Source organism: Panthera tigris, chromosome D4 (assembly GCF_018350195.1).
Source record: "Panthera tigris isolate Pti1 chromosome D4, P.tigris_Pti1_mat1.1, whole genome shotgun sequence".
Lineage (NCBI taxonomy): Eukaryota > Metazoa > Chordata > Mammalia > Carnivora > Felidae > Panthera > Panthera tigris.
In genome coordinates, this window is record NC_056672.1 from 18849517 (window position 1) to 18876075 (window position 26559).

General features: G+C 35.3%; 1 protein-coding gene across 8 annotated transcripts in view; it reads left to right on the forward strand.

Annotated features, from left to right (window-relative positions):
* The window catches only part of VPS13A (vacuolar protein sorting 13 homolog A), a 256059-nt gene that overhangs the window by 206284 nt on the left and 23216 nt on the right, over positions 1-26559 (forward strand). For all 8 annotated transcript variants that reach the window (XR_006210800.1, XM_042965112.1, XM_007077511.3 and 5 more), the window contains 14 exons: positions 2497-2650; positions 3262-3408; positions 3608-3689; positions 4557-4626; positions 5441-5546; positions 11628-11741; positions 12829-12974; positions 14168-14249; positions 15088-15201; positions 16024-16099; positions 16185-16348; positions 16897-16942; positions 17048-17171; positions 26440-26554. Coding sequence is in view for 7 of the 8 variants with exons in the window: in XM_042965112.1 (XP_042821046.1) it covers positions 2497-2650; positions 3262-3408; positions 3608-3689; positions 4557-4626; positions 5441-5546; positions 11628-11741; positions 12829-12974; positions 14168-14249; positions 15088-15201; positions 16024-16099; positions 16185-16348; positions 16897-16942; positions 17048-17171; positions 26440-26554 (1540 nt within the window). In the remaining variant the exon portion in view is untranslated. The remainder of the gene's footprint in view (positions 1-2496; positions 2651-3261; positions 3409-3607; positions 3690-4556; positions 4627-5440; positions 5547-11627; positions 11742-12828; positions 12975-14167; positions 14250-15087; positions 15202-16023; positions 16100-16184; positions 16349-16896; positions 16943-17047; positions 17172-26439; positions 26555-26559) is intronic.

Sequence of the window (26559 nt, forward strand, 5' to 3'; positions counted from 1 at the left end):
CAAAAATGTGTTTATTTGTTAAGTGCTGTGCTACATTGTGTGAATGCAAAGGGGGATAATACATGATTCTACCATTCTGCGTAAGTGAATACAAATTTTAGAGGGAATTGATAGAATTATTAAATAACTTACATACTTAAACAGGGTGAAGTAACTTTAGAATATTTCTATTCTGTACACAGGTCTCTCAGCAATTTTTCAGTAAATTATTTGTTCCATGCTCTCTTAGATTACTGTTTCATACTTTGTCTTGTTTTAAAACCCCATTCTCTCTCTCATCTTGCTGCTTTGTATCCCATTTCACTGAGAAAATTAATGAAAAGGAAACTTCCAGCGACCTACCCCTCCAAAAATCACAGCTTCCTACCCATGAGCATTTCTTCCCCATGTCCTATACCAACATCTTCTCCACAGTAATTATACTAATACATGTGCTACTATTTAAAAATGTTTCAACTTTGCACTCTTTTCCATTTCTTTTTGCCTTCTTGAGGCATTGATCCAGCAATTCTCTTCTTTCTCCTATGTAATAATTTTTGGGTCTCTATTGGATTATTCCCATCAGTATTAGTTACTTCAAATTAAAAAATTCTCTTGAGCCTACTTTCCCTGCTACCTACTGTGCATTTCTTGCTTTCCATTTATAGCCAAACTCGTCAAAAGTGTCATCTGGTAAAAAAAAAAAAAAAAAAAAAGAGTGTAATATACTCATTATTTCCTAATTCGTTTTTTACCCATTTTTTTAACCACTGCCAACAGGATTTTACTTTCAACACACCATGAAACTGATCTTGTCAAGATCACCAGAGACCTATGTATTGCCAGGTCCAGTGTAATTCCCAGTCCTCTTGTTGCTTAAGTTTGTAACACTTACACAGATCCCTTTTCTCTCTCTCTCTCTCTCTCTCTTTTATTAATGTGGTTTAAAAACTTTTTTTTTTCATTTATTTATTTTGAGAGAGAGGGAGGGAATACAAATGGGGGAGGGGCAGACAGAGAGAATCCCAAGCAGTCTCTGCGCTGTCAGCCTGGAGTCTGACATGGGGCTCCATCTCATGAATTGTGAGATCATGACATGAGCGGGAATCAAGACTCAGTCGCTTAACGGACTGAGCACCCAGGCGCCCCAAATGTGGTTTTATTAAAGCACAGAAAGAACTGCCACACAGATCCCTTCTTGAGAGTTTTCTTTGACTTGACTTCCAGGATACCTCCCCATCCTTGTTTTTCTTTCTTTGCCAGAATTCTCCATCTCATGTGTTGATTCCTGGTTTTCTCAACTGCTTAATATTGGGTTCCCTGAAGCTCTCGGACATGAGTCCTTTTCTCTGTTTCATATACCACATATATGCCAAAAATTTGAGCAATATTGTATATCTTTAACCAGACATTTGTGCTGAACTCCACGCTTGTATATCCACTGCCTACACAAAATAGCTACTCTTACATCTAAGAGACTTCTTTAAACTTCATATGTGTAAAACCTAACTCCTGATGTCCTTTTACGAAAACCTCCTTCCCCATTGGAATCAATGACTACCTCCCTCTAGTTGCTCAGGTCAAAAGCTGTGGGATCATCTTTGATTCTTCTCTGTATCTCACACCCCATACCTATGTAATAATACAGTAATTACAAGTTCTGTGCTGACTCTACCTTCAAAATAGACACAGAGTCGTTCAGACTGGTCAAGTTTTTACTGCCTCACTGTTCCACCCTAGGTAGAGCCATCACCATTTTTCTCCTGGTTTATTCCATTAAACTCCTAACAAGTTTCCAGCTTCTAACCTTTACTCCTATCCTTTCGCCCTCTGTCCCAACACACATTGTATTCTTTACAAAGTTTAAGTCAGATGATGTTGCTGATCTCATCATCTTTCAATTATTTCCTAATTTCAGAATAAAACTCAAAGTTTTTACAGTGTCTTACAAGGCTTTACATTCAAAGTCTATAATCTGTGAGGCTTTATATCACGTGGCTTCCCACCATCTGTCTTATTTCCTCTTCCACTCTTAATGGTCCCTCTCCCTGAAATGCTCTACTCTGTTGTCTGCTGGATAATTCCCTTACCTCCTGTAAGGTTGCTGAAGTCTCATCTTCTCAGTGACACCCCCCAGTGACCATGCTGTTTTACTACTGGCATATCCCAGTACTCCACATCCATCTCACCCTGTCTACTTACTCTTTTTTCAAAAGCATTTCACCTCTTACTAGTTAAAATATTCTAACTTATTATATTTACTATTGTCTGTCACTCAGTTATGATAAAGCTCCAGTATGCAAAGATGTTTACTGATAATATCCCTACCACCTAGAATAGTGTCTTAGTAAAAGTCTAAGTACTAATAGAATGAATTTGTATTTTTAAACTTGTAGTGTGTTTGCATATAACTGAGGATATTGTAAAATTTTACTGAAAGTTTTGGAACTCATGTAATAAACCAGCTACAATGGAAATGTTTATAAATGAGTACCATGATTTTTGCTTTCATATAAGTTCTGATGTGGTTTGGGAGACAAAGCCCAAGAAGAAGGCAAGATGGAAGCCAATGAGTATAAAGCACACTGAGAAGTTAGAAAAAGAATTTAAGGAATATACTGAATCTTCACCTTCAGAAGATAAGGTTATTGAGTTGGACACTAACATTCCGGTAATATTTTTAAGTAATGATGTGCGGTTTTAATTTGTACCTGTTGTAAATAGATGAATCACTTTTGATTTTTTTTTAAGTTGATTTATTTATTTTGAGAGAGAGTGCGGTAGGGGCAGGGAGAGAACTCACAAATCGACTGTGAGATCATGACCTGAGCCAAAACCAAGAGTCGGACTCCTAACCGACTGAACCACCCTGGCACCCCTCACTAGTGAATTTTTAAGGAAAGTCTGGTTTCCTTACAAAACAATTAATTATACCATACATACTTTATATAAAATACTTTAAAGGGAAAGTTGTCTATATTAGCAACTCATACTTTTAAGAAGCCAATATGTTATTTTAGTTACTTGTTAAATTTTTTTTTCTTTTATCATTTTTTAGTAAATTTATATAAAAAGTGATACAATAAAAAGTGAATATTTTTTGTGAATTGTATTTAAAGATCCAACCTAAACCTAATCAAATTGCAAATATCTAATCTAATCAACTATGTAGCCTATTACTTTAGTTAATAGTATCTTAAAGTTTTTGGTACAAATTTCGGATTTTAATCAGTTTATGAATTCAGAGAAATTGTATTTTGTGGGGGGGGGCATGTTTTTCAGGTTCGCTTCACACCTAGTGGCACTAACATGAAAATTCTGCAACCACATGTAATAGCTATACGAAGAAATTATCTTCCAGCATTAAAAGTAGAATATAGCACATCTGCACATCAGTCATCATTTAGAATTCAAATTTACAGAATACAGGTGAGTCTGAAAAGATACTCAAATTATGTTCATAAGGAACATAGCAATAAACCAAATGTGTTCCCATGGTCGCTCTAGTACTTTGATTTCAGTGTTGAACTAGACTGCTGATTCCTTCTACTTATTAAATCCTGTTATTCTAGTCAAGTTCTATAATTAACATGTTAATATACCAACCTGGTTTTTTTTATTTTCATAGATCCAAAACCAGATACATGGTGCTATATTTCCTTTTGTGTTTTATCCGATTAAACCTCCCAAGTCGGTCACTATGGATTCAGGTTTGTTTGTATTTTAAATTGCCATGAAAATGTTTGTATTAGCTGTATGGTTTATTTTACTATAAAAATATGAAATGAAACCATTCTCAAGTTTAGTTTCTATGGGATCATTAGAAAATTAAATAGCATGGAAAAGGAACAACAGGTACTCAATTAAGGTCAACACAATATTGAATTCTGAAGAAAAGATTAATTAGAAACATTTAAATATTTAGAAATATTACTTAAAAAATGGATTGCTGGTTTGTAAACCTCTGATCTAAAAACCAATAGGATCTCTGAATAAATTTTGAAGGAATTTAAATTCAGAGTGGTTTCCAGCCATGAAAACTCTCCTGTATTCTCCAACTCAGTGTGATGACAAGTCCTTTGTTCCATTCTCTTCCCCTTCACTTCTGTCTTTTCTATCCCTCGTACCCTCACTTTGTCTTTGCTACCCCTGCCCTTGCCTTCCAACCCCTACCTCCACACCACTGGCTTTGAACTCTCTAAGGTGGTATTCATAATCTTCTTGGAAGCTTTTGACCATTGTACATGCCCAAGCCCCTCCACCCAGAAGTCCTGGACGAGACCCTGAAATCTGTGTTTTCACAGTGTTTGCCTTGTGATTCTAATGCATACTTCTACTTTAAAATCACTCACTAATTTAAAGGATTAGTTATCCTTAAAGTGAATACAGATAACTTAAAAAGAAATCCTAGAGTCTGAAATTAAGACTGTAATGGATCTTGCAAATAGTAATTTTAATTGATACTCATAATTTAGTAAATAATTTAGGTCTTCATTGTAATGTGTATTAAATTGCAAGAAAGTGCTTATCTTTCGCTTAAAGCATCGTGGGATTAATCCTATTTATTACTTCTGCAGCTCCAAAACCCTTCACAGATGTCAGTATTGTTATGAGATCTGCAGGCCATTCCCAGATTTCGCGTATTAAGTAAGTGTCTTAATATATTTCTTGTGTGTTTATTTAATGTTTCAATTTAAATATGTGAGCTAATTGTACTCTTTTAAAAAAAATTCAGATGAGTCAAATGTTTAAATGCAAAATACTAAATTATACAGGTCATTAGGAAAAATCTATTTTATAATTTTGGAGAGTCAGAGGCTGTGAATGAAATATACTTAGGTATTAACTGTGAGTATTTTGCTACTTTATCATTTGTTTTCTGATAGGTTTTCTTTAATTACTGCATATCATTTTAGAAAAAAGAAAGAAAATAGTATCTTAAAATTAAGTCACTCTCCAGTCTAAGAAGTAGAACATTGACAGAAACATACATCTGTATTTACTCTCCTATTTCTTGTGTTCTCCACCCTATCAACCAAGAACTATCTTCATCCCTTTTTAAAATATAATTCTATTAAATATATGTATTTAAATATCCTTCTTTGTGTTCCCTTTTTTTCCTAATTAAAAAATTTTTTTTCAAACTGAACATAGACTTTTGGGGACCGGATTTTTTCATTCAACTTATTACTAAATTTTATTATTTTCTGTGTAGGTAGAGTTTATTATCACTAATGTATAATATTGTGTATGACTGTATAGCACAATTTACTTGCCAGTTTTTTCTCTATAGGCATTTTTACATTTTGAGTTTGTTGCTGTTATGTGTTGCCGTGATTTTTTTCATTCATCTAGAAAAACCTCAGTTTCAACATTCTAATAGTTATCTAATGCTTTTTTCTAGCTAATTTTCTTAATGCACTTAATCAATGATTTTATGTTTTCTGCTTTGTAATAATAGGTACTTCAAGGTGTTGATCCAAGAAATGGATCTCAGGTTAGATCTTGGGTTTGTCTATGCTTTAGCAGAACTTATGACAGAAGCAGAAGTGACTGAAAAAACAGAGGTAAGTCTTAAAATGATAGCATTGATGGGAAGGGTTCGGGAAGAGGAAGACTAAAAAATTATAAATTCTTGATGTATTAATATGGTTTTAATCCACTGGTGGGTAAAGTGGTAGAACTCACATTTTCAGATTGTAGATGACGTGTAAGACAAGTTAAAATAGCCTGTTTAAGGTGTGTTAGCAAACAGGAGGAAATGTTTTAAGCCAGTAATAGTGACTAGCTAGTAGTCATGTTCACATCACTGTTTTTTCCTATTTTATTTTCCTGGGTTACTTTTGTTTTAATTAGTAACTGAGAAATTTGGGTGTGACCAGGATATTCTGCGAAGGAAAAGGTAAAAATAAAAGGTGGTATGTTACTTGTGACTGATAGAAAGACTATAAAATCACAGTGATAGAGTAGATCATATATGATCTCTTTTTCAGCTGTCTTCATAAGAATTCTGAAGATAAGACAAATTATATGGATAAAAGAAAATATACTTTTTTCTTTTAATAGCAATTTATTGAGAGATAGTTCACGTACCATATATTTTAATCAAAGTGTACAGTTCAGTGACTTTTAATATATTTACAGAATTGTACAGCCAGCATTACTATCTCATTCCAGAACATTTTCATCATCCCAAAAAGAAACCATGCCAGTCCCATACAACCACTAATAATATACTTTCAGTCTGTTGGTTTTCTTACTCTAGATATTTCATATTAATAGAACCATACACTGCGTAGTTATTTGGAAGGGAGGGGCTGCTTTCACTTAGCATGATGTTGACAAGGTTCATTCAGGTTGTAGCATCTATCAGTACTTCTGGCCAACGAATACTCTGTTGTTATAGATGCATTCCATATTGTATATAGCCAGTGCTCTGTGGATATGCCACATTTTGTTAATCCATTCATCAGGTAGGGACATTTGTGCTGTTTCCACATTTAGGCTATTATGAATAATATTGCTGTGAATATTTGTGTACAAGTTAAAATCATATAAAATGTATGATTCTAATTTCAGTGTCATCATCAACACTTGTTATTATCTGTCCTTTGAATTCTAGCCATCGTAGTAGATGTGAAGTATATCTTTGTAATTTTGATTTGCATATACCGGATGAGTAATGACTGAACATCTTTTGATGTGTTGATTGATCATTTACATATCTTCTTTGGAGAAATGTCTTTCAGATTTTTTGCCTGTTATTAAATAGGTTGGCTCCTTATTATCAAATTGTAAAAGTTCTTTATATATTCTGAATACAAGTTCCATATCAGATCTATGATTTGCAAATACTTTGACTGTATGTTCAGTTATACTTTCCTAATGTCTTTTCAAGTACAAAAGTTTAATATTAATGAAGTCTGAATTCTCTTGTTGTTGCTCATGTTTTTGGTGTCATCTTTAAGAGTCCTTTGTGAAATTCAAGATTATTAAGGTAATAAAGATTTAGCCCTATGTTCTAAGCATTATTTACAATCAGGTCTTTCATATATTTTGAGTTAATTTTTGTACGTGGTGTAAGAGTCCAGGATCACCAGTCTTTTGCATTTGGCTCTTCAATTGTTCCAATACCATTTGTTGAAAGACTATTCCTTCCTCATTAATGGTCTTGGTACCCTTGTCAAAAATCAGTTGATCATAAATATATGGTTTTATTCCATTGCTCTCTAAGTCCATCTTTGTGCCAATACTGCACTGTCCTGATTATTATTGTTTTGTAGTAAGTTTTGAAATTGAAAATTATGAATCCTCCTACTTTCTTCTTTTTCAAGATTGTTTTGACTATTTAGGGTCCTTTTGCAATTCCGCATGAATTTGAGAGTGAGCTGGACAATTTCTTTGGAGAAGTCATCTGGGGGCTTGACAGGGATTACATTGAATCTATATACTAGCCTTAGGGTTTTGACATCTTAACATTATTAAGTCTTGCAGTCTTTTTTTTTTTTTTTTTTTTAATGTTTATTTATTATTAGAGAGACAGAGCATGAGCATGGGAGGGGCAGAGAGAGAGGGAGACACAGAATCTGAAGCAGGCTCCAGGCTCCGAGCTGTTAGCACAGAACCTGATGCGGGGCTCGAACTCACAAGTTGTGAGATCATGACCTGAGCCAAAGTCGGTCGCTTAACCGACTGAGCCACCCAGGCACCCCCGAGTCTTACAGTCTTTAAACACTGAATGTCTTCTATGTAATGTAGATTTACTTTCTTTCAACACCGTTGTATGATTTTCAGAGCGTAAATTTGGCTTTTGTTATATTCATTATTGAATATTTCTTTTCTTATAGCATGAACAAAATTGTTTTCTTAATTTCATTTTGGTTTGTTCATTGCAAGTGTATGGAAATACACTTAATGTTTTTATACTGATCTTGTATTCCGCAGTCTTTCTGAACTCATTTGTTAGCTCTACTAGTTGTTTTGTGGGTTTTCCTTATATAAGATCATGCCATTTGAGAATAGTTTTACTTCTTCCTTTCTGATCCAATCTGGATGACTTTTGTTTCTTCTTAATTGCCCTGCTAGAACCTCTAGTACAAGGTACAGCATTGAATAGACATGTCAAGAGCAGACATCCTTGCTTGTTTCTGATCTTAAAGGGAAAGCTTTCAGTCTTTCACCATTAATTATGGTATCAACAGTAGATTTTTTGCAGATAACCCTTCATCTGGTTGAGTTCGCTAATATTGCCAGTTTATTAAGTGTTTATCATGAAAGTATGTCACATTTTGTCATATGTTTTTTCTGCATCTGTTGGGATGATCATATGGTTTTCGTTGTATTGATTATATTACACTGGATGTTAAAACAACCTTCTATACCTGGGATGAATCCCACTTGGTCACATATATAAATTTTGTAAATATTTGTTTGGTTTGGTAGTATTTTGTTGAGGATTTTTGTGTTTACATTCATGGGATATTGGTCTGTCATCGGCCCAACAGTAGATTTTTTTATACATATGTAATTTAGTCATTTGCTTTTTGAATTAAAAGAAGAGGAAAAGATTATATATTTTTACCATCTTTTATACTTGCATAATCGTCTTCACACCAGTGCTGGCTGTTGTTTGTTTGTTTTTTATTTGAGTTCTGATTACTACTTGGGGTCACTTGCCTTCAGCCTGAGGAATCTCATTAGTATTTCTTGTAAAACACACTTGCTAGCAGTAAACTCAGTTTTTGTTTATCTGGGAATGTCTTTATGTCCCTTCATTATGAAAGGTAGCTATCTGTGTATAGGATTCTTGGTTGGCTTTTTTTTTTTTTTTTTTTTTTTTTTTCATTTAGTGCTTTGAATATGTTAGCCCACTCCCTTCTTGCCTCCTTTCTGCCAGGATGTCAACCATTAATCTTATCAGGATCCTTCTTATATAATGGGTTGCTTTTCTGTTCTTGTATTTAAGATTATCTCCTTGTCTTTGACTTTCAGTAATTTTACTATTATGTATCTGTTGTGACTTTCTTTCTGTTTATGCACTTGGAGTTCATTTAGCTTCCTGGATACATAGTTTAGTAGTGTTTTCAGTGATTTTAGAAAGTATTCAGCTATTATTTCTTCAAATATTTTTTTTCTTTTTTTCTCTCTCCTCCTCCTTATACTCCCATACTGTATATGTTAGTATGCTTAACAGTGCCCCACATTTCTCCGAGACTGTTCATTTTTCCTCTTTTTTCTCTGTTCTTCAGAATGCATAATCTGTAACACTTTATCTTCAAGTTCACTAATGAAGCAGTGCATCCAATTTAGCATATAATAGTGTTTATATTCCTTCTATCAACTCAAATCCACTGTTACCTCGTTCTAGTGAATTTTCCATTTGTTACAGTTTTCAATTCCAGAATTTCTCATAGGACTTTTTAATTTAATCTTTCTCCTTCTGTATTGATATAATCTATTTGATAAGACATTGTCATCATAATTTACTTTCCTAAATATGGTTTTCTTTAATTCTTTGAACATATTTACAGTGGTTACTTTGAAGTATTTTAATCCAATCTGGTCACATCTCACAGGCAGTTTCTTTTGCCTGCTTTTTTCCCAGTGTATGGTTCATACATTGCTATGTCTTTGCATATCTCATAATTTTTGGTTAGAAACTGGACATTTTAAGTAATATACTATAAAAACTGGCTACTGGGCCCTCTCCTCCATAGTTTATTATTGTTTCTAGCTTATTTATTCATTTAGTGACTAGATTTTTATATTGAAGTCTACCCCACCCACACCCCTGACTTTCCCTGTGGTGTTCAGCTTTTGGTGTTGCTCAGAAAGGTGAAGATTTGCAACACCCACTGTCATCCTGGAATAACTGGTTTTGGGGCTGGGCCTTCTCTTTCCACAACCACACCCTGCTGATATATATACTCCACAATTGCCAGCTGATTGCTTTATTTTTTTCAACAGTACCTTAGGCCACAAATTGCTCTGCAGACTAATCCAATCAAACTTGAGGGGTTTTTTGAAGGAATTGATCTGGAGATCATATTTGTTCTGAGGCTGGGAAGACCCCCTCTAAACTGTCTCTGCCCATTTCCCTCATGAAAACTAACAGGACTACAGTTTAGGCTGTATCTTCATTGAATCAATGGTTTTCTGTCTAATTGACTTTCACCATGACATTCACTGTTTCCCAAAGCCTACGCTTGAACTTCTTCACACTCTCTTGTAGTTGAAGGCATTTTTTTTGGGAAAAGATTAGAAACTATTTCAAAGTTTCTTTGCTGTCCACCTCCCTACACCCCAGGTAAAATCTGAACCAGAGCTTCAGAGCTGGGGGAGGAACAAGAGTGATCAGAACCCAGTATTCTCAGTGGCATTACACACAATTAGAGCCTTTGTTCCATGAGTAGAGGCCAGGCAGGGAATGGAAGCTCTCCCATCCCTGTAATGTAGCATTAGCGCTGGTAGCTGGGGGCAGGATGAGAAATGCTGACACCTTTATGCCTCCCAGGAGGAAAGTATACCATTGAGGGAGACTAGGCAGAAAGGGAGCTTTGTGTTTTTGAGTATAGCAGTCTACAGTGGTGTTATGGCTTATTGAACTAGGAGGGGGCACTAAGAGAGTATTCCTTGTTCAGATACCACAGATTCACTTTTCTTACCAAATGTTTGTAGATTTTCTTGAAAAGATGTTTAATTTGCTTGTACCCTTAGGTTCATTCGTAGAGGCCTTAAATAAGTGGGGTTTTTTGGGGGGTTTTTTTGCTTTTTTTAAATTTCACCAGTTTCACTGGGGAAGCTGATCTAAAGATCCCCTCACACTGTCATCCCAGAAGTAGTTTCCAGATACTCAACTTTTAATAAGGCTATCATTTTGATATTTTTGATGATGGGTTAAATATGAATGTTGGGCTATTTCTCAACACATAGAAGTAACTTAGATTTGTGAGTGTTTGGAAGAGAATTAATGATTATCAAAAATGAAAGCCATTATCACTTTATGCAACGTCATTTTCAGGACCTTCCCCTTTTTGATTTATATTACTGGCCTCTGTAGATGTCAGTATTTACCAAAAAGCTACAAGTGGAATGTGATTATATTTAAGAAATCTGTATTCCTAAGAAGGTGTTGATGGAGGGACACCTGGGTGGCTCAATCCATTAAGTGTCTGACTCTTGATTTCAGCTCAGGTCATGATCTCAAGGTTGTAAGATTGAGCCCTGTGTCAGGCTCTGCACTGAGTGTGAAGCCTGCTTGGAATTCTTTCTCTCTTCTCTCTCTCTGCCCCTCCACTACTTGTACACGGGCTGGCGCCCCACCCCCACCCCCATCCCCCAGAAATAAATCACATAAAAAAAGTATTGGTGAGCTGGATTATAGTAGCTTTTTGGGATAAGCTTTGTGGTCCCAAGAATAAAAGCTTAATGTTTTCAATGGATTAGATGGAAGCATAGAAGATATGCTTATCAGTTTGTGAGTAAGGGACAGAGCTTTACTAACAATAGAAGTGTTAGGTTCCCTTTTGATGCAGTAACTTTCCAATCACAAGGAACGTTGAATCTGGATGTTATAAGGAAGTGTTCTGCAGTGTATGAACTCGTACAGATGAATCCCTTAAGTTTTTAATACTTTTTGTTTCTTATAGGTTGAACTTTTTCATAAAGATATAGAAGCTTTCCAAGAAGAATATAAAACAGCTTCATTAGTAGATTCATCACAAGTCAGTCTCTATGAATACTTTCATATATCTCCCATCAAGGTAGGAGAAAAGTCTTTTTTATTATCCTTGATAATCTAGGTAATAGCAAATTGACTTGATCTGTGTGGAGAGATGAGCATGTAAATTATGTTCTCTAATAGTATATAAATTCTGTAAATAAGTAAAAAGTAAGGAATAATCCTTTAAAATTTTTATTTATACTTATAACAATTTTTCACCATGTGGAAATAATACTGGGCCCACGTAAAACATGAACTTACATGTTTATATCTTGACCTAATATCATGTTACCTTAGTTTTCTATTAACATGCTTAATGACAGTTTTCAAAATTGTGTGTATGATTGTATATTTTTTTATTGAATTATAATTGACATAGAACATACATTAGTTTCAGGTGTATAAGGTGATGATTCATTACTTATATACGCTGTGAGATGATCACCACAATAAGTCAAATGACCATCCATCACCATACATGTTAAAAATTTTTTTTTCTTATGTGAGAACTTTTAAGATTTATTTACTCTTAGCAACTTTCAAATAATGCACTATAATATTAATAACTATAGTCTTTAAGTTTTAAATTAATTCATAAAGTAACCTCGATTTAAAAACTGGAAGTTGAATGGAACTAAATATAAGTTCTTAACACAAAGTTTCTGAATTACGTAATACTTGAAGAAAATTATTGTATAGCTATGTATGTATACCGTGTATGTGCATATGATACGAAAGTGTGTTTTAACTGTTTTCAATGTGCTAACTTAATTGTAATAGTTGAAACACTTACTTTTGGTGATACTTGAGTCATTTCAACAACCTCAACTTCTAGATTATTAATATTATTTAAAGATGTATACAAATTACTATTTTCCTAGGTGTACCAAAAGAATCGGATTGAACCTAAATGCCATAGTAGTCTGTATTGCTGAATTTAAAATTTAAAAAGAATTGTGTTCAATTTTAAATTCCTTTAACTTTTTACATAATAATTTTGATATAATCTAGATAATTTTGAAATCTTCTTTATGGTGTAGTAAATTTAAAATAAGATTGAATTTTAAAAGCTAAAATTGTCATTTTGAAAATAGTGCTTGAAATATTTCTCTCTTTTATCTCTTCAGTTGCACTTAAGTGTTTCACTGCGTTCAGGTAGAGAAGAAGCTAAAGATTCAGAAAAACAGGAAGGACTGATGGCGGTTCATTCCTTAAATCTTCTGCTGAAGAGTATTGGTGCGACTCTTACAGATGTACAAGATGTAGTTTTTAAGTATGTGTAATATTCAAATCTGTAAATTGACGAAAAGCCCATTTTATATTTACGTAAAAACTTTATAAGTGAAAAGTGTGTAAAGGACATTGCAGATCAGAGGCAAATACGGTCTTTACTGTTAAATGGAATATAATTTAACATATTACCTGCCAAGCCTTAACTGTTAAGAAACAGAACAATTATTAAATAATTTCCTTAAGAAAGAGAGACAGAGGCCATACAAGTTTGTGCATTATATAAGGCCTTTCAGGCCTCGGGGAGGATTCCTAAGAAGCTGTGTGTGCTCAAAGGTATGGTGCTTCAAAGATGTGGTTTCAAGATTTAATAGGATCAAGACTCTTTAAAGCATATGTGGCTAGAACAAAATGAATGCCATGGTAGTGGAAATGAAGGGAGCCAAGAATTTACATTTTAGTGGGAGTCATCAGGGAAGCTATTAGAATATCTGACCAAAGAGACAGGAAGTCTGAGTGGAGATTTCAGATGACAAGGACCTTTTCAGGTAGCACCTGGAAAGATTATGAAGAACAATGGTAAGAATCAGTGATCCCAGCACGATGCAATTCTAAATCCAGATAAAGTTAGGTAATGAATTAAAGAACATAGGACATAAAGAACATAGGTTTGAAGACATTGAGAATAGGGTAAGATCTCTAATCCCGCTGCTATCTTACCTGCTAACACAGAGCTTCCCACGTCGTGGATCTGATATATGCTGTGACTAGGTTAAAAGTAAACTGACCTGGATTCCTCACCTGTCAGTTGATCAGGCAGGACCTGCAGCGACTGAACCCTGGCCATTCTTGAGCATCCTCTTCCACTTGTCTCAGGTGTCAGACATTTTCCTCATGGGCCGTGATAGGACAGAGTTGAGTAATAGAGTCTATATGTATGAATGGAATTCAGAGGGTCTCTGAATCCCCTAAATTACGTGAAAGTATGTATAGGTGGCTTTTCTGAGCCTAAGATCCGTAGCTTCCATAAGACTCTTAGATGTTCTTTGACCAGAATAAGCAGAGATACATGTGAAAGAGGAAATTTTCTGATTGGCACAGGACTGTACTGAAAGGAAAGATTTGGAGAAAAATGCTAAAGAAAATGAAACCACTCATTAATATTAAAAGCATTCTCTTCACCTCTCTCCCTCTTCTCCCTTGATACGTACCCACACATATTTATGTGTTTTTCAGGCTTGCATTTTTTGAACTCAACTATCAGTTCCATACAGCATCTGAACTACAATCTGAAGTAGTAAGACACTATTCAAAACAGGTTTGTCTGAGATTATTTTACAAAGGGACAGATTAATATAAAATAGTGAAACATTTTGTGTCTTACATGTAGATGTGACAAGGCTAAGTGAGCAGCCATGTTCAAAATTTTGTAACTTTTTTTTCTCAGAATTGTAGAAAGAAATTGAGCCCTATCACCATTTCAATTTTTTGCCCTCCTGTTGTTGTTGTTTTTCCACTGACTGGTCTCTTCTGGATCATTGCGGACTTAAGACATTTTTAAATAAAATATTAACTAAGCAATTCACCAAACTTACTTAAAAAAATAGTTTCAAGGGAAACTGTTTATTAGTAACTAGCTGGTGAACACAGGCTATTTTTAATGTAATTGTATTGTTGAGTCAGCTATATATATTACTTTAATGGATTTTTTTCCACCTTTAGAAAGACTCCCGTATCTTCTGATATAACTTACAGCATCTGAGACAGTTGTCTTATAATGCACAGATCACTAAGCCTGAGTCAAGATGTGTGGGTTAAGATTCCAGTTTTGCCATTTACCTGTTACGTGGCCCAGGTTATCATTTGGTCTGCATGTTTTTCCAGTCTCTAAAATGATGGTGGTAATAGTAACCGTCAGACATAGTTGTAAACGTGAAAGAATTTTGAATATTCTAAAGCTTTATGTAAATATAGTATTTCTAAAACTCTTAACACCAAATCACTTTTTAAAAACAAAACTAGTGATGAATAGGATGATACGGTTTAGGTGTTAAAATTGGTGATGAGGGTGTTGACCTAAAAGCAAACAAACAAACAAAACATTGAATTTAAAAAATTTCCTGAATATCTAATTAAGTTTGTATTTCATTTTTCAGGCCATTAAGCAAATGTACGTACTCATTCTTGGGCTTGAAGTTTTGGGAAATCCCTTTGGCTTGATTAGAGAATTTTCTGAAGGTGTGGAAGCATTTTTTTATGAACCTTACCAGGTAATAAAATAGTTATTCTTGCATTGTACAACATATTGCTAATACTTTGAATAAATAATGCATCCAGTTGTTAACTTGAGGTGTGTGTGTAAATAGATTTTGGGAGACACAACGGAAGGACATGATTTTGCAGCAAACAATGGTAAGAGATAATGGAAAATTTTGGAGGGATACGTTTACCTTTTCCCTAAAAATTTAAACTTAAGACTTTCCTAAGATACATTGAATTTTAAGTGTTCTGTTGGAATATTAAAGGTCAATAAACTTCACTCGATAGTAGGAGGAAGATCACCATAGGCAGGCAGTGTTTGCACAATTGTGGGGACAGTACAAATAACTATGCAGGTGGACAGTGTGCACAGCAATGTTAATCGGGGGCAAAAATTATTGTTTGGTGTCCCTTAAAATCTTCTGTTAAAACATTTAAAACTCTCTTACTTTCACTTTTAAATGAGAGGGCAATCAAAAAATAAAACTATTACTATATTATTATATTGTACAGTATAATTTAAAACATAAGAAATATTAAGAATTAAAGTGCTATTATTTCTTTTACAAAAATTATCAGGAGTAGTTTGTGGTTATGTTCTTATAACTTACGTTACAGAGCAAAATATCATTTGTACACTTTGGTGAATAGTCCTATTCCTGCATTTGGATCAACTTGTTGTTACTTTCAACGTCGTGAAGTATCTCTGAGAATTCTGTTACAATGTTCAGTTTTTTGCTGGTGTCACTTCCTCTAGGCATATATTAATTTATATTAATAAGTTCACCTTTAAAATAAAATATAACCTTCTTTGTTATTATTTGACCCTTTAGGGAGCCATCCAGGGTCCTGAAGAGTTTGTGGAGGGGATGGCCCTAGGACTGAAGGCACTAGTTGGTGGAGCTGTCGGTAAGAAACTGAATGCCTACCAGGTATGATTATGCTAAAGCAATGATGCCTTTGCTTTTACTAAAAATATTGTAATTTCTGCCAGGTGGATTAGCTGGTGCTGCCTCTAAAATCACCAATGCTATGGCGAAAGGGGTGGCAGCTATGACTATGGATGAAGACTACCAACAGAAGAGAAGAGAAGCCATGAATAAGCAACCAGCGGGTCTTAGAGAAGGCATCACTCGTGGAGGAAAAGGCTTGGTTTCTGTAAGAAGATTCCCAGGGTTGTAAACACAGCAGGGGCCATTTTATAAGGCCACATTCTGTGAATATGAAAATAGACATTGGGGCGCCTGGGCGGCTTAGTTGGCTGAATGTCCAACTTCGGCTCAGGTCATGATCTCGTGGCCCATGAGTTCGAGCCCCGCGTCGGGCTCTGTGCTGACAGCTCGGAGCCTGGAGCCTGTTTCAGATTCTGTGTCTCCCTCTGTCTCCTCCCCTCCCCTGCTCACGGTCTGTCTTTCTCTCTCAAAAATAAACATCAAAAAAAAATTTTTTTTTTAAATAGACATTTAACTTGCACTCCTTCAAGTGTTATTTAGATATCGGAGAAGCAGGGGGTTGTGTCCTATATACAATATGTCCATAGCCTCCAAAAGCATTCTGTTTAACTAAAATACGTGGACAGTGTGTTGATTGTTATAGTATCTAGAGAGCAAAACTCTCTCTTTTTTTTTTTTTTTGTAAGCCAGACTTGGTTTTTCAAAGCATCATGTTGAAAGTATTAAAAATTTTTAATTGTGCTTTTCCTCTAGGGTTTTGTAAGTGGCATAACGGGAATTGTTACAAAACCAATCAAAGGCAAGTATATTCCTTTAGGTGATGTGTATTACCAGGTCTTTCACAAATTGATTCTGTTTTCTCTCATGATTCACTTGCCTAAACCTTTGTTGTTTTTCTTTCTAGGAGCTCAAAAAGAAGGAGCAGCTGGTTTCTTCAAAGGTGTTGGGAAAGGTTTAGTTGGAGCAGTGGCAAGGCCAACCGGAGGCATCATAGACATGGCTAGCAGTACATTTCAGGGAATAAAAAGGTAGGTTCTGTTTGGTGGAAGATATGAGTAAAACTCTTAAACCGTGAGAAATAAAATAAATCTGTTTGCCTCAAGGCACTTGTTTATGAACCTTACAGTATGGCAAATTACATATGATATCCTAATTCCTTTTTAAGTTGTTGCCTTTGCATCAGTTCGGCTTTATGGAGTTCTCCTTTATTGGTCATTGGTCATTCGTTCCCAGCAGCCTTGGCAGGAAAGGCTGAGCAGGTTAGGCTCTTTAGTTGCCTTGAATGAGGTGCATTATTAATAATGTAATGCCACACACGCACGCTAGTTCTAAAATTAGCAAATACAGTATTCTCTCTCCTTTTGAGAAATAAGGAATGGCATTTTATATTCCTGGTTTAAACTCAGCTTGTGTTCCGCCTCCCCTTATGGTCTTACTTTGTTACGAAACCATTACATCCATTTCCTCTCTTTTTCTTCATTTGTGCAAATAATTTTAAAACATCCTCTCTTGCTCCAAGTTAAATTTAGCTTAAGATTGAAATTTGGTAGTTGCATTATTATCTCTGTTCTAGAGCTTTGTAACCCATACAACAATGGATTAAATTCATGCTAATGAGACCTAACAGGAAGTTAGGTATATGGACATTTCCCTAATCTATTTCTTGCTTCCTGCTTTATTGAGGTAAGTACGGTCATTATATGGAGCTGCTCCTTTTTTTTTGTTTTTTTAACTGTTCCTCTTAAGTTAGTATTTCCTACTGTTTACCAAAATTGGGTGTTTCTGGTTTTATACTTCAGTATTAAGATAGGGGAAAAAAGGTCTCTTCTCCTTATAACTTTAGATTCACAAATAGAATGTATTAAGTTGTCATCAGAGAAGCTCAAACTCAGTGAAACATAAATAATTCAAAATCAACAGCTATGCAGGTATATGCCCAAAGTTGCTAGAATAACCTTCCATTTTTCTAAACCTTTGTAATCTGTAATGACCTGCGCTACCTTTAAGGATTAAGGGCAAAATAAAACATTTTTAATAAAAATAAGACTAAGAACTATTAAAAATATGCTTGAGAAGAAGGATATTAAAACCAGAAATGAGAAGTGGATTATGAGAATCAAATAAAAGAATATAAATGAGTGAATAAATCTAATTGAACTATATAGAAACAACATTGGAACCAAAATATTAACAATAAGTTGCAGAGGCACCTGCGTGGCTCAGTTGGTTAAGCATCTGACTCTTGATTTTGACTCAGGTGATGATCTCACGGTTCATGAGATTGAGCCCTCCACTGGGCTCTCTACTGAAAGAAAGGAGCCTGTTTGGGGTTCGTTCTCTCTCTCTGTCTCTGTCTCTCTCTCTCTCTCAAATAAATAAACTTTACAAAGGAATAAGTTACAATTTGAGAAGTGAATATTTGGCATTAAGCATTTTAATATATTGTTTTTGAAGAGGATATACTATATAGTTTCTATAGATATGTATCAATTAGATACTTTTAATCACTCAAGAAACCAGAAACGAATATAATTGCCAAAGTTCTTGTCCTCATATGACTTAATTCTGCTGTGAAAGCAATAAGTGAATATTTATTATATACGATAATATATATGTATATGATGAATATACAGTATGCTAAATGGTGAAAAATTCTTTGAGGAAAAAATAAAACCGTGAAAGAGATAAGAGCATCCCAAGTGGTAGGGAGGAAAGTTGCCATCTTAAATGTAAGTAAGGTATTCAGGGAAGTTTCCCTGGTAAGATTAAATTTGAGGAAAGACTGAAGAAGTAAGGGAGTGAGCCATGTGAGAAGGTGCCAGGCAGTAGGAACTGCCAGTAAGAAGCCCCGATGCCAGCAGTATGCTTGGCTTGAGAAGTAGCAAGACCAGTGTGCTCAGAGTAGAGTGAATCCAAGGAGAGAGTTGGAAAAGATGATAATAGAGAATGCCTAGGGGTTCCGATCATATGGGGTTGGTAAGCCACTGTAAGGACTTTGGCTTTTTCTTGATATAAGAAATCATTGGATGGTTTTGGCCAAGAAAAATGATGTGAGCTGGCTGCTATATATATATATATATATATCTATATATATCGACAGTAAATTGCAGGGGGATGCAGTGGAACACTTAGGAGGCCTTTGCAGTAATCCAGATGTGAGGTGGTGGTGGTGAGACCTGGATAGGCTAGAAGTTCGTACGAAGGAATCATGTTCTACGTGTATTTTGAACGTAGTGACAACAGAATTACATAAAGGATTGGATGTCGGCCATTAAAGAGAATCATTGTGGATAATTCTAAAGTTTTTTTCTGAAATGATGGAAATACCGTATTGTCATTACACTTAGGGGAGGGGGGAATTAGAAGTTTTGTTTGAATACATTAAGTCTAAACTATCTCTTAGACATCCAGATGGGGACATCAAGTAGCTGCAGAGTATTAGAGTCTGAAGTTCAAGAGAAAGGTGCAAGCTGGAGTTAAAAATTTGAAATGTGTGAGCCTGTAATGGGTGTTTCAAGCTGTGCGATTTTATGAGATCACCTAGGGAATGAGAATAGAAACGAGGAAAAAAATAGATCCAAGGACTTGGCTTTAGATATACCAACACTGAGAAGTTGGGAAAAATAAGGAGGACCCAGCAAAGGAGTCTGGAAAGGAATGGCCCTTAAAGTATGGGGGATAATCGAGAGGGCGGTGTTCCGAAAGCTAAGACACAGACAATCCCAGCTGTACTGTTGTTTAAGAGGAAAGGGAAATCCTCACTTCCCCATTCAACATCATGTAAGAGTATTAGAAATTTGTTCTAAAAACTGGTGTGGAACTTACAGTGGAGGTGTGGTACCCCCTCCTTAACCTTTGCTTAGAATACTCTTTCTTCTGTTACATGGTTGCTTCCTTTATTCAACACTTTCCCAGTGAGTGAGGCCTTGCCATGGCCACCCTAAAGTTTCATTTTGTCCCCTATTCTGCCCTCAGATACATCATATATCTCTTCCTTCCTTGATTCCCCCGCCCCCTTTAGCTCTTTTCATCACTAAATACGCTATAAATTTTACCTTGCTTGTCTCTCCTGGTAGAATGTAAGTTCTATGAATGCAGTGGCTCTTGTCTATTTCCACATGACTTAAAACATGGCTTGACCTGTGGGAGTTTTGTTTTGTTTTTGTTTTTTAATTGAGATAACTGTGGAGTCACGTTCAATTGTGGGAAATAACGTGGAGAGATCCCTTGTTTGTACACTGTACTGTGTTTACTCTGGCTGCTGTAACAAATGACCACGACCTTGGTGGCCTAAATGCTAAACATTCATCCTCTTATAGGTCTGGAGGCCAGAAGTGAGAACTAAGTGCCAGCAAGGCTGCAGTCCCTCTGGAAGGTAGAATTTGCACCTTCCCTCTTCCTCCTGGTGGCCACAGGCATTTCTTGACTTGTGACCACATCAGTCCAACCTCTGCCTTCATCTTTGTATCACCTCCTCCTCTGTATGCTTACTCTCCCCCTGGGTCTCTTCTGTGATGACACATGTCCCACCCAGATAATCCAGGACTACCGCCTCATCTCAGAGTCCTTAAATTCACCTCATCCTCATAGACTTGACCCTGTAAAATGGCATTCAGAAGTTCAGGGATCTAGCATGATTTCTTTGAGAACCACCATCCAGACCACTACACGTTTTCCTAGATTTCAGAATAGTAACATTTTGCATAACCATAGTACAGCATCACAGCCAGGATATCGATGTTGATACGATCCATCAACTTTATTCAGATTTCCCACCGTGACTTGGACTCACTTGCTTCTTTGTGCCCTCATCCCATTCAGTTTCATCACCTGTGTTATGTTCATGTATCCACCATTAGTCAGGGTAGTAAGTAGTTCACCACACAGATACTTCTGTTGCCCTTTCCTAACTCCATCTACCTCCCTCCCATGGACCCCCAAAATCTTTAATACCACTTTAAATACCCAAATACAGTCTATTTAAAAGTGAGATATAATTCACATACTGTAAGAAATTGCCGTTTTAAAGTATGCATTTGGTAGCTTTTAGCATTCACAAGGTTGTACAACTATCAGCACTATTTCCAGAACATTTTCAATCACCCCAAAGAAAACCCTGCACTTGTCAACAGTTATCATGTCTCTTTCCTCTCAGCCAATGGCAACTATTCTACTTTCTGTCAGTAAATTTACACTTTCTGGACATTTCATATAAATGGAGTCATACGGTGTGTAGCCTCTGTGTGCCTGGATTCTTTCACTTAAAATTACGATGTTTCAAGGTTCATCCATGTAGCATAAATGAGACCTTCGTTTCTTTTTATGAGTAAATATGCCATTGTATGGATAGACTCCCTTTGGTTATCTGTTTCTTAGCTGATGGGTAATTAGGTTGTTTTTACTCTGTTGCAAACAGTGCTGCTGAAAACATGGAAGTTTTCATGTGGATATATGCTTTGAGTTCTCTTGAATTTTTCTTTAGAAATGGAATTGCTTGGTCAGTTTGATAACCTCTGTGTTTAACTTACTGAATTAATTACCAAACTGTTTTCCACAGCAGCTATACTATTTTATATCCCCATCAACAGTGAAGAAGTTTCTAATATCTCCATATCCTCTCTAACACTAGTTATTTTCCATTTTGCTTTTTTTAAATAGCTAATCTATTGGGTGTAAAGTAATATCTCATTGTGGTTTTGATTGCTATTTCTTAATGATATAGAACATTCATATCATTTTGCTTATTTGCCATTTGTATATCTTTCCTGGAGAAATGTCTATTCATGTAAAATATCTTTTACATTTTTTAATTGAGCTGATTATCTTTTTACTGTTGAACTGTAAGAGTTCTTTATATATTCTGGAAACTAGACCACATTTTCTCCTATTTATGTATTTTATCTTTTCTGCTGGTGCTTTTTGATGAAGTCTGATTTATCTGTATGTTCTTGGGTTGCTGTGCTTTTGCTCTCATACCTGAGAAAGCATTACTTAGTCCAAGGTCATGAAGATTTACACCCATATTTTCTTCTAGCAGAGTTACAGTTTTACCTCTTAAGTTCAGGTCTTTGATTCATTTTAATTTTTAAATTTTCGTATGTGATGGGGCACCTGGGTGGCTCAGTCGGTTGAGCGTCCGACTTCGGCTCAGGTCATGATCTCACAGTTTGTGGGTTCGAGCCCCGCATCGGGCTATTTGCTGACTGCTCGGAGCCTGGAGCCTGCCTCCCTCTCTCTGTCTCTGCTCCTCCCCTGCTCATGCTGTGTCTCTCTCTCCTTCAAAAATAAATAAAAAAACATTTAAAAAACTTTTTAAATTTTTGTATGTGATGAGAGTTTGGATCCATATTTATTCTTTTGCATGTGCAAATCTAGTTGTCCCAACGCCATTTGTTTGAAAGGACTACATTTTCCCTACTGAATGGTCTTGAAGCTCTTGTCCAATATCAATTGACTATAAATTTGAGTTTATTTCTAGACTCTCAGTTCTGTCCCATTGATCTGTATGTATATCCTTAATGCAGTAACACACTGCATTGCTGTAGCTGTGAAGTAAGCTTTGAAATCAGTAAGTATGAGTCTTCTGACTTTGTTCCTCTTTTTCAAGATATTTAGATATTCTGAGTCACTTCAGTTAGCATATGGTTAATTTCTGCAAAAAAGGATAGCTGGAATTTTGAATAGTGATTGTGTTGAACCAAGATCAATTTGGAGATTATTGCCATCTTAACAATATTAAGTCTCCCCAGTCTATGAAAATGGATGTCTTTCCATTAATTTCGGTCTTTAATTTTTTTTTCAATGATGTTTTGTAGTTTTCAATATCTGTGTCTTTTCGTAAATTCATTCATAAGTATTACATTCTTTTTGATGCTATTATGTTTTAATTTCATTTTTGGATTGTGTATTGCTAGTATATAGAAATACTAGTTTTTGTATATTGAGCTTTTATTCTGCAACCTTATGAAACTTGTTTGTTAGCCCTAATAGTTGGATTCTTTTTTTTTTTTAAGTTTATTTATTTATTTTGAGAGAGAGAGTGGGAGAGAGAGAGAGAGAGAGAATCCCAGGCAGGCTCTGCATTGTCAACGCAGAGCCCTATGCAGGGCTAGAACTCACAAACCATGACATCACTGTCTGAGCTGAAGTCAGACGTTTAACCCACTGAGCCACCCAGGCGCCCCTAATAGTTGGATTATTTATGGTTTCGTATATATAAAATCATGCCATCTAGAAATAAAAGTAGTATGGGGCGCCTGGGTGGCTCAGTCAGTTGAGCATGGAGCCTGCTTCAGATTCTGTATCGCTCTCTCTCTCTACCCCTCACCCCCCAAAAAAAATATTTTTTAAAAATAAATAAAAAGTTGTTTTAGTTTTTCCTTCCAATCTGAATGCCATTTGTTTCTTCTTCTTGCTTAATTACCTTGGCTAAAACTCTAGTACAGTGTTGAATTACCAAGACCAGTCATGCCTGTCTTACTCCTGATTTTAGAGAGGAGCTTTCAGTCTTTCACCATTAACTATGATATGAGCCATGGCTTTTTTGTAGATACTCTTTATCAGGTTGAAGAAGTTCCTTTCTATTTTGAGTTTGAGTGCCTTTATCATGAAAGGATGTTGGGTTTTGTCAAATGCTTTTCTAATATTAATTAAATTGACATTGTTTTTTTTCTTTGTTTTATTAATATAGTGTATTACATTAATTGATTTTCATACGTTGAACCAACATTGCATAGCTGGAATAAATCCCACTTGGTCATGATGTATAATCCTTTTTATGAGCTGCTAGATTTAGTTTGCTAAAATTTTATCTGAGTTCTTTTGCGTATGTATTTACAGGGGACATTGGCCTGTTTTTTGTCATGTCTTTGCCTGGTTTTGTTATTAGGGGAGTACTGTCTTCCTAGAATAATTAGGAAGTATTCCCTTCTCTTCATTTTTTGAGATGAGTTTGTGGAAGAATTACATTAATTTTTCTTTAAACATTTGATAAAATTCACCAGTGAGGCCATTTGGATTTGACCTTTATTTCTGGTAAATTTTTTGATTACTCATTCAGTCTCTTTAAGTCTTAATCATATTGTCTGTTCTTTCCAGTCATTTTAAGTTCCCTCTCTTTTTTTCTTTGTGTGTCTGATGGTTTGTCATTTTTGTTGACTTTACCAAAGAACCAATTTTTGGTTTATTGACTCCCTCCATTGTTTTTCTATTTTATTTTTCTTTCCTCTAATTTTTTTTTCTGCCCTAATTTTTCTTATTTCCTTCCACATTCTGCTAGCTTTGGGTTTAGTTTGCTCTTCTTTTTCTAGTTTCTCAAGGTGTAAAGTTAGATGATTGATTTGGGATCTTTCTTCTTTTTAAGTGTTGGGCACTCACAGTATAAATTACTTTCTGAGCAGTGTCTTCACTACATTCCACAAGTTTTGGTTTGTTGTGTTTTTGTTTTCAATTGTCTCAAAGTAATTACTTTCCTTTGTTACTTTTCTTGGACCTTGAATTATTTAGGCTTCTGCTGTTTAATTTCCACAAATTTGTGAATTTCTCAAATTTCCTTCTCTCATAGATTTTTAATTTTATTCTGTGTGGCCAGAAAAAAACATACTTTACAAGTTTTAGTATAACTTTTATATTTACTGAGATGTGTTTTATGGCCTAAAACGTAGTCTGTCCCGGAAAGTATTGTGTGTGTGCTTGAGAAGAATATGTAGTTTGCTATTGTTGAATTAAGTGTTCTCTGTATAGATGCCTGTTAGGTCTAGTTAGATTATAGTGTTATTCATATCTTCTATTCCCTTGCTGATCTTTTGTCTATATGATACTCACTACTGAAAGTAGGATACAAAAATAACTATAATTGTAGATCTTTTCCTCTTTTTAGTTCTGCCAGTTTTTGCTTCATGTATTTGAGAACTCTTGTTAAGTACTTATATGTTTAAAATTTTTATATCTTCTTGATGTATTAACCCTTTTCTTGTAAAATGTTCTTTGTATCTGAGAATTTTTTGTTTAAAGTTTAATTATTTTCTGATCTTAATACGGTTATTCCACCTCTCTTTTAGTTACTGTTTACATGGTATATCTTTTTCCATCCTTTTATTTTCAACTTATTTGTGTCTGTGATTCTAAAGTGAATCTTTTTTTGGACAGCATTTAGTTGGATCAACTTTTTTTTATCCATTCTGCCAGTCTGCTTTTTAACTGATGAATTTACCCCATGGTATGTGTTCTATATATATGGGTACGTTATGGAGTAAGTTCTTAATATTTATTGAATCTCTGAATGTTTGTTGAATGAGTGAACAAACAGATGGACCATTCTCATGTAGTTCCATGCAGTTAAAAATGTTAAATTATTACAGGACCAGATTCAGCAAAGTATTTATGTATTTCAAGCAATGCATATCAGCCCAAGTAGGAATATGTTAGGGTATTTGAACATTAAACAACATACATGTAATTTGACTTATAGCAATAATAGATTGAAGGAGATTAACCAAAGGTCACAGCAATGACCGGACAGGAATTTCTTAATTAAAATTCATTGCCCATTCAAAATTTTCCAAAACAATAACAGGAACTATATGCTAAGAGTGGAAATGAACTTCCTTGGCTTGGCAAAAGGTGCCTTTAAAAAAGAAAATTATTGGGGCGCCTGGGTGGCTCAGTCGGTTAAGCGTCCGACTTCGGCTCAGGTCATGATCTCACGGTCCGTGAGTTCAAGCTCCGCATCGGGCTCTGTGCTGATCACTGAGAGCCTGGAGCCTGTTTCAGATTCTATGTCTCCCTCTCTCTCTGACCCTCCCCCATTCATGCTCTGTCTCTCTCTCTCTCAAAAATAAATAAACGTTAAAAAAAAAAATTATTGTTAATATTGGTTCCTCATGGAAAACTCAGTAGAAGCTTTCCCTTTAAAGCTAAGAATGAGACAAGGTTGCCTACAGTCCCCTCTTATACTTAGCATTGTATTGGAGGAACCAAACAGTATTGTAGGAAAAGAAAAAGAAGTTAAAAGCCTTAAAGCAGAGAAAAAAAGAAAAAAGCAGTACTCATCATTTGCTGATTCTCTGATTATTGTGTACAAAGAAAGTCCAAGACAATCAGTAAACAAACTTCTTTTCAAGTCTATATTTTTCTAGAGAACTTAAATTTATTGGTGTCATAAAGACAAATTTTAAAATAGAGGAGTGATGTAAGAGTCTTATCCAAAAGAACATTCTTTTCAGTAGTTGCATTTTAAATTGTACATAAGAGTATTTGAATAGTTTTTATACTCAAGCTATATGTTCTTCCCTGTAGAGCTACAGAGAGTTCTGATGAAGTGGAGAGCCTGCGACCCCCTCGATTCTTTAATGAGGATGGAGTTATCAGACCTTACAGGTTGAGGGATGGGACTGGCAACCAAATGTTACAGGTGGG